At 32.0% G+C, this 9,134-nt stretch overlaps 1 protein-coding gene across 1 annotated transcript; it reads right to left on the bottom strand.

Annotated features, from left to right (window-relative positions):
* Window positions 1-3,057: 3,057 nt before the first annotated feature.
* LOC108763874 (astakine) lies at window positions 3,058-5,838 on the bottom strand. Its single transcript, XM_018511796.1, has 3 exons — window positions 5,731-5,838; window positions 4,924-5,094; window positions 3,058-3,405 (listed from the first exon to the last, which is right to left on the bottom strand). The coding sequence occupies exons 2-3, from the start codon at window positions 5,066-5,068 to the stop codon at window positions 3,209-3,211; spliced, it is 342 nt and encodes a 113-aa protein (XP_018367298.1). The 5' UTR covers window positions 5,069-5,094; window positions 5,731-5,838; the 3' UTR covers window positions 3,058-3,208.
* Between the last annotated feature and the right edge of the window lie 3,296 nt (window positions 5,839-9,134).

Below are 9,134 nucleotides of genomic sequence, written 5' to 3'. Positions count from 1 at the left end.
TCGAATGGAGAAAAGTTGATGGCGAGCTTCAGGCACATACCAGACGTCATTTAATACAGCAGAAGACCACCTGTCACCTATGTGAACGTCAACACTGATCTTGCCCGATCCGTAAGCCAAAATGAAATCCTTGCCGGCAGTTTGAATGCGTTGCGGAATCGGAAACTTGTCGAAAGTAATAAAATATTGTTTGTTCGCCGATATATGGTGCGTTGTGCCGGAGTCAGAAATCCAAGAATCGGCTGGAATGAAGTCTACGCTGACAGCCAGGCCAGTAGCGAAAAATGAACTTGGTGGATTGTGTTGTCCTGTATTCTGCTTGTTATCATTTACATTGGTTACTTTACTTTGTTCGTCTTTGTTTTGCTCTGCATTGGCACGCTTTCTGCAGTCTTTGATCACGTGACCTTTCTTTTTGCAATACAAGCACGAGCGTTTTTCTTTTGTGTTGACAGAAGATAAATCCTGGTTAGATTTATTTCGTTTCTTCTTTAAATCTTGATGTAACTTTGATTTTGCGAAGAAGGCGCCTGATGACTGCCATGGCTTTTGTGACGCAAATGAGCTTTCAATCGACCGCAAGTTTTCAATCAAAAGCTTAGTTGTTTGCTCCGCTTGTGGAACACGATACCAAGTAGAACGATAATACTGGTATTCCGGGCCGAGTGTTTTAAAAATCCTGTGATGAAGTAGGGACGACGGAAGTGTGGCATTTGGATTACCTTTTGCAAGCTCGTTGAGGATGTCATCGAACACGTTTGATAGTTGAGATACGTGTTTTGACACGGAAGTTGCGTCATCTTTTGTGATTTCAAAGAAGCTGTCAAAAAGCGTGTAAAGACGTTGCAAAGAGGATTGTTCGAACACTGAAGTCAGCGTATCCCATATATCTTTTGCGTCTGTCTTCTTGCGAACGTAAATAGACGCTTCTTCGTCCAGTGACGTACCTAAAATACGTGCCGCGCGCGCGTTATCCCGTTGCCAACGACGGTACGCGTCAGACGGTTCGGCGTCTGCCGCAGGTCCCTCGGGGCACGAGCGTGTACCATCGACGAGGGTAAACAAACACTGTTCTTTTAAACAAAGTTCGATTTGCCACTTCCATGTTTCCCACTGCGACTCATTTGACAACTTTCGAATGTTTGCTATAATACGGCCACTATCATCACCTTGCCCGGCATCGGCCATTATTTTTTTTTTTTTTTTAATGGCGTCAAGAATGTTCTCGCTCGAGATGCCGGTTTTCACACACAAAATACCGAAAGTATCGAAAACCGTTCGCGGATATGATTTCACCGCGTACCTGGGCCCATAACCTGTGATGGGAACGGGTTTATCGGTAATTAATAGTGAGATTGTGTAAGAACAAAGATTGATTTATTGAGCAATATTACACATTGCTTTGCATGGGAAAGGAAGGCAGAGACTAACCGACACACGCAGAAAGCCGACGGACGAAAGAAAAAGCAATCTATAGTTGAACCGACGCGACATCTGTCGTGTTACGACCATAGCGAATATGAAAAGATAGTTTATACTTTAACAGAATTAAAGAACATAAGAATGACATTCGGAAGCGCAATGGCAATCTTTCTGTTGTCAGTGAGCACCGCTTGAATTTGGAACACGAATTTGATTGGGAAGGTGTAGAGATCATGAATTCGGAGAGGTAGTTGTACAGACGACGCGTGGCTGAAATGCTCTACATTAAGCTACAAAAGAACAGTTTAAATCTTCAATCAGACACGGAATTTCTGCATGACTCATATTTACCCATCCTTGAAAGCTTACAATAATTGACTAAGTTAAATTTGCTTTTTTGTTTATAAAATAATTTGATTAATCAGTGGGCCACTGTGTTGTTTCTGCCGTTAGATAATTTATTATTTTAAATAATTTGTGCAGACGTATTACGTATTAGTAGCTTATTACTACACTGTACACATGTTTGACTTTGTGTTTGTTATTCGACTACGGTCCGCTGACACGTATAGAGGTATAATACACTGACGAAATTGAATGGAACCTCGATGTAATGTGCGATATAGATGTAACGTGTGATATCGATTTAATTTAAGTTCTTCATGTTCGAGCAGGTGAGTTTCTCATTCATCTTCGAATTCATATAATTATAGATCTAATAATGGCAATGTTTTAATCATTTAGAAATTCCTTCTATTCAATTGCCACAAGACCCGTTAATCTTGTAGACAAAAGAACTGAATACAGGGATGGATTTGCCACTCACTTGCTCAAATTAGAAGATTTCTCTATTATCTATTTTCACTGAAGATGGCCCGAATGATGGCTGAAACGTATGAAGATTAATGTATAAGTATAATATTATGTATTAAATAATTTATTGCACAATTCACCGCAAATTTGACTTTCATTAGCCTATTTATGTAATTTTGTTTGACATAAGTTTATTAAAAATTTAAGTTAAAACGACATGAATGTTATTTCTTTAATTTATAAACTTTTATATTTTTATTAAAAAATAAGATTTTACATATATAAATAGATATTTCTTTATAATAATAATATTTTTTATTGTTGTAAATTTTTTAATAATATTTAAATCAACAATCATCAGGCGCATCACTGCGAAATATAATTCTGTGTACCTAATTTAAACAATTTTTGCATCTTTTTTTACATTAAGCGAGATTTATGTTATTTCCAATTTTTTTATGAAATAGATTGTTAACTTCCTATATTGAAACAAAAGACTTCTTTACAAATTAAAGATAATAATTAATTTTGTCTCAGATTGTTCTATTATAGCAATTTTTTTTTAATCTGTTATAAAATTATATAGTACGTTTTTAATATAGTTTTTAAAAATATCGTATGCAATTTGTTATCTTTTATAAATTAATGAAGCATATAAAATTCTGTTTTTATTTTATCTCAATTTATTGTTTATATATGACCATTAATTAATATTTTTAATGTAAATAATAATTTAAAAAGGTAAAAATATAATAACAGAATAAAATAATACAATAATATAACAAGTGGAATAATGATTAACAACACCTTAATTTAAGCTTTAATGTCTCGTGAATATTTTCGGTCTACTATTACGGTCAACATACAATTGAAAATACTTCCTCAATGTTACTTGTTTCTTTCCTCGAAATATTTGGCTTCGTATAATCATGATGATTATGATGTTTCCGGTCACTTTAAATGACAGAAAATTCTACTTGCAGATGCCGAGTTTTGAATTACAGGATAATCCGTTAGCGCAAGGACACAGGATGAAGTGAATATCTTTAACTTCGATTTGTGAATTATCCGGGTAAGTCAAATTGGCCGTGATAGTGTCAGCATTTACTCGACATTGTTCACCTTTCTGTTGGAACGGCATGCAAGTCGGCCTTGTGTACCTCATAGGCCCTAAAAGGAATCAATAATACTCAATGCACCTGTTAAGAGTTCAGAATGTATGTACTTCTTTAACTGGAAATATGTACACTGTTAGAAATTTCTCAATAAATTTTAATTAACATGTAAAGGAAGCATGTGGTTATGCACGAAATTAAATGTAATGAATAATGTAAATAAAAACTAAATTACAGTAGTCTTAAATGTGATGAACGTGTGTATTGAAATTAATGAACACATTATTATAGAAATTAATTTACACGTTAATGAAAAGTACGAGATTTGTAGCTGAAAAGTAATTTACGTTAATGACATGTAAGAAATGTAAACGTATTAAACGTTAAGCGTTAATAGTATTAGGCTTAATTAAAATATTATTAATATTCGTAAATGTAAAAGTACATTAAATTTCATTAATATGTACATTAATAGTTATTTCAATTACGATTAATTAAATGTCATTTATATCCGTAAATGAAAAGTATATTAAATTTCATTACACTTAATTTTTCAGTTACTGTAAACTTAAATCTCATTAACATGTGCATTAATAGTCCTTTCAGTTACAGAGAAATTAAACTTCATTTACCAATATACATTAAAAGTTAATGAAATTTAAGAACATTTCTAACAGTGTATCTAGTATATTTATGTTCCTTCGTTATTAGAATGTTTTAAATATTACTATTTTATACACATATAAATATATTAATATTTATACGTGTATAAAATACAGGAAGGAATTTTATATCGGGAAAAATTTCTGGTTGAAAATAAACGAACCAGAAGATTCTGATTATGGCTGCGTTCCACTTAACACTCGCAATGCTCGCGAGCATCGTTTGTCCTTGTTTAACATTTGATAAACAACAAGGATGAAATGATTCCACGAGCGTTATGAGCGTTAAGTGGAACGCAGCCTAAATCAATCAAAATTCTAATTATCTTAACTAGAATTATAATAGATTCAACCAGAAAATTCTGATTTATCAATTTTCAACTAGAATTTCTATTAATGCAGTCAGCTCTCTTTCTAGAACACGGAGAAAATTTTATATTTAAAATTACTATAATGTGGTAGTAGCTGCGGTCTTCATGTAAATTATAAGTTTAAATGCTGTAGTTATTTTTTTAAAAACAATAATATAACGTAATTTTTACACTTTTTCATAGTAAAAATTTTTTATTACAAAATCAAATATACATAGCAAATTTTGTTTGCGTACCATAGTAAAAATTAACTGTTTTCATGTTAGAATATGGCTTAACAAAATAATTACTTTATTTATGTGATAAAAATTAGTATTACCATAGTAAAAGTTAAGTCGGAATCATGCTGTGAGAGTCCATCGAAAATACAAGACATAGTAAAGTGTAATTTAAAATTGTATTAAAACTTAATATAAAATTTTCTCCGTGTAGTATCATGCGTATTTATATATTAATCTAAAAAAATATTTTTTTATGCAAAGAGGCATTTTTTTTAGGGCACTTAAATTTGAACGTAAACAAAAAAAAAGAGAGACAAACCTAGCAAACAGCAGGAATTTGGTTCGCACTCCGTATTGGTCGCACAATTCGTTTGGAAGGCCGGAAAGGAAGAAGTCACAGGATCAATATTTGGAAAAACCACAATTGAAGTGATGAGTATGATTGCACTCAACATCGGCGACATAATTACTTGTTTAGATTTAACAATCTCTGGAAAATGAAAAATTGCATGGCAAAATAATTCTATGAAATAATTCCAAATCAGGAAACATTCGACGCTTTTTTATCTTATTATGAATAAATTATTTATGATAATTATTTATTATAAAGTAAAAATAAAAAATTAATTTATTATTAAATAAAAAAGATACTTGTTATATGTGTAAATAATAAAACGAGAGTTAATAATCTTTACTTAAGGTTTGTTCGCGTCGTATGCTCCGGCATGCTCCAATGTGCTCCTGCTATAGCTCCTACTCACTTCAACAAGCGCGTTAGAGTGAGTAAATGCTATGGTAAGAGCATTTTAGAGCATGTTAGAACATACGACGCAAACAAACCTTTAAAGATTCTTGATTGAATTGCCGATTCGTTCATGCAGTAAGTCTACAAACGCGCAATTAAAAGCTATTAATGAACGTAATAACGGCAGAAATGTTATAAGAATTATAATTAGTTCTGTATTAAATGAAATATTTCTCCCGCAGGACTTCCTCGTGGAATTTTCGCGAAAGCCGGCCGTGAATTTTCGATCGCGCCGTATGCGTCATCGCGCGTAAAAAGACACGCCACCGCCGCCTACGATTCTCCTTGCGCGAAAACAACAGACACGAACATATTACGAACCTGTCGTTATGAATCGTGGTCCACTGCTTGCCGCACACTGCTCGACGTATGATTGCGCGAACTGATGAACGCATCGTTTTATACTGCTGCGTTCTCTCCGCGTTCTGATGGCGTAAAAGGACGTGTTTCCATGTGCGAAATGTCCGATCAGGAACAATCGCCAAATGAAACAGCGATTTGTTTAGAGCGACCGCTTGTCGACTGAAAAGCTATTCTTACTTTTGGAAGCTTGGAAATTGCATCCTTTCTGCATTTAACCGCATATTTATTCAAATGATTTGCATTCTTAGGAAGTTGTTTAACAATCTAACTGGAGATGAGTTGAACAATGTATTTTTTCTATTTTTATTTGTAATAACTTTTGAAAACTGTTAGAAGTTATGTAATGACTATATTGTTTTTAGTTATAATGGGTGCTTTCTATTTAATGACGCAAATCGACACAAATATCGTTTTGCCGTTGTTAGATACTCATGAAAAGCAAAGAAAGATAAAACGATATTTGTGTTGACTTGTGTCACTAAATAGAAAACATAAATTACAATATTTATTGTAGTAAAACTATTATTTTATAAAATAGAAAATTGTGTTACGTTAGACACATGACACATGTTTGCGTGGTAAACAAAATTGATAAATTTATTGTTAATATAATTATGTCGTTAATAAATAAATCTTTATATTTTTTCTCTCGTTTCTAGATTGTAAGCACGGACTTCTATAACTCTATTATGTACCTACATTTATGTGTGTGAATCATACTTTTAGTATAGATTGGATGACAATGAACAATATATTAGATGGACTAATTGAAATGCTCAAAGACATTAGTGGGTCACACGCTGATTGCGTATATCGTTATGCAATCGAGGATTCGAAGTTTCCAGAATGCAAATTAATAAGTTCGCCAATGTGGGGAAAATTATTTCTGGGAAATTTCAAAGATATCTGCGCATTTTTTCTTCAAGACAAATTATCTAACATCTAAATTACCTTATTGTGACTTTTTAACATCAGTTTCTTAATCGCGCGTAAAATTTCTGAATCTCCAAATCATGCTGTCTTTTTGTACGATTTGCCACAACGAAAATTTGTTTATCATACTGTAGTTATAATTATATATACATTTCGAACATTTCTTCGATTCTATATAATTCTTGGTTTATAGTCCAAACATCGGAAAACTAATGTGCAACTACGTAATACATCGTTTTCTACTATTGTCTATATTTGCAGGCAATAATAATTATAGAAGAAAGATCAGCCGCAGGGTATATGTGCATATCCTACATTGCAAAGCACTTACACGAGCGTCAGCGTTTATCACAACCTGCGTAATTATGTATATACCTAGATGAAAGATTATTATAACTACAAATGAGCATATACATATTTATATGTCGGCTGATGATGAGTTAAAACTCACATATATATGTATAAAAACGTGGCAAAAATTTAACACATATATTGTGTGTATCAAGAATATAATAAATTACTTATTGATATTGAATAAATTATTGGTATTAAATAATTCATTATATATTTATTTAATTACGTTATACATATATTTCATTTAGTACTACTAATTAACATTTCACTATACATAATATTTTAATATTATTTAATAATGTTCATTAAAAGTAACGTTTGTAAAATATATCGGATTTGGATTAATTACCAAATTAATTAATTACACGATATAACTTTCGACATCTATCGTAATTTTCGGTCTTGTCACGCCAAGCTAGAAGTTTATAATAAATTATAAGTATAACATCCCCTACAGCATAAAATATTGTAGCAATATTTCAATAGTGTGTAATATTATAAGGGCCTACGCACAATAGAATAAATATTAGGAACAGGAACAAATGTTAAGATTTCAACTTACCAGTTACACAGGAATACACGGTTTTTGATAGGTTGAAATCTTAATATTCCCATACAGCACAGAAAGCTTGCAAAATGATTGCAGATATATCTCATTACAATGGTGTAATATTGCAAATAGATTGTACAATGTATTTGCAACATTGTTGCAATGTCATAGCATCATAAAAGTGTTCGCCTTCAGCAAGATTGCGCTGTAATGTCGTAGCAATGTTGCAGCGCAATGTATTTGCAACTATTATTAAAAATAGTTCTTTTATTATTATTAAATATAATTGTAAGATTAAACGAACTTACCAAGTAAAGTTTGATCTTAATTATGCCTCGTCTCGTCCGGATGGATAACTATGTAGTCATGTCCTCATGCCTGCATTACCAACAGAGTTCACAGAATCTAAAAGTTGAGGATGGCGCTGTCCGCTCCAGCGCCGTCGACCGCGCCACATCCATTGGTCATTATTTAAATATAACGAAGCAAATCAAATAACTGGATGGGAGGGAGCGTATAAACGCTCAGGGAGCGGAAGGTCCATCCGGACGAAACAAGGCATAATTAAGATCGAACTTCACTTGATAAGTTCGTTTAATCTTACAATTATGCCAAAGTCTCGTCCGGATGGATAACTATGTAGCTGTTCAAAGCGTGATTTGCGAGTAACTTCTTCTATTAAAGTCCAATAATTAATTATATTAATTAGGGGGAGTCGCCTATATCGTACCCCCTAACGTTTAAACAAAATTGTAAACAAAAATACTGAAGATATCAGAATATTTCTGTACTAATATTAAACTTTGGCCCATTGGCAATAAAACAATACGATACTTTTGCGAAAATAAACATTAAATTATTATTTAAATTAGATTTTTAAAAAAAGTAGCTTTCGGTACGATTTGGAGACCGAGTCGTTAAATTGTACCACCTGGTTCCTAAATCGTACTTCTAATATAGCAAACAAGCTGATATTGCTTATTGTCATTTTGATATTAAAATAACATCTTTAACGTCAAAATGACGGTGAACAATGTCAGATTGTTTACTGCGAAAATAAACAAAATTAATTTTAAAACTCATTTATTAATAAATTTATTTTTAATTTTAAACTGAGTATACATATTTAAGTAGGTATAATAAAAACTTTTCTATTATAAAAACAGAAATTAGATCTGTTTTTTAAACTCATTTAAGAAAACAAAGTAAAAAGCAATACTTAAATTGATTTAAGCTATCATTGCACTGTACTTCATAATATTAAAATTTCAGATGTTTTAAAAAAATAAATTTTTGAAATAAAATTAATTACGTATTTTTGTGTTACAATAAAAAAGATTCAATAGAAAGATTCAATAGAAAAATTTATTACAAAGATAGTTGATAAGTAATCAATAGTTCATAAGTAATCACTTTCTTGAGCGCTTATTTAAGGGGAGATATACACCTAGCATGGTTGAAAAAATCGATTTTTTTGCATTTTCTTGAAGCTTGAGGTCTCAAGAATATCTGGTGAAAATTGCAA

This window comes from Trachymyrmex cornetzi, unplaced genomic scaffold, assembly GCF_001594075.2.
Source record: "Trachymyrmex cornetzi isolate Tcor2-1 unplaced genomic scaffold, Tcor1.1 scaffold387, whole genome shotgun sequence".
In the NCBI taxonomy this organism is placed as follows: Eukaryota; Metazoa; Arthropoda; class Insecta; order Hymenoptera; family Formicidae; genus Trachymyrmex; species Trachymyrmex cornetzi.
This window is presented reverse-complemented; position numbering and strand designations above follow the sequence as displayed.

Coding starts and splice junctions, on each gene's coding strand:
- LOC108763874 (XM_018511796.1), bottom strand. CDS start 5,068: ATGTCGCCGATGTTGAGTGCAATCATACTCATCACTTCAATTGTGGTT. Junction 3,406..4,923: donor AAATTCCTGCTGTTTGCTAG/GTTTGTCTCTCT, acceptor GATTCCTTTTAG/GGCCTATGAGGTACACAAGG.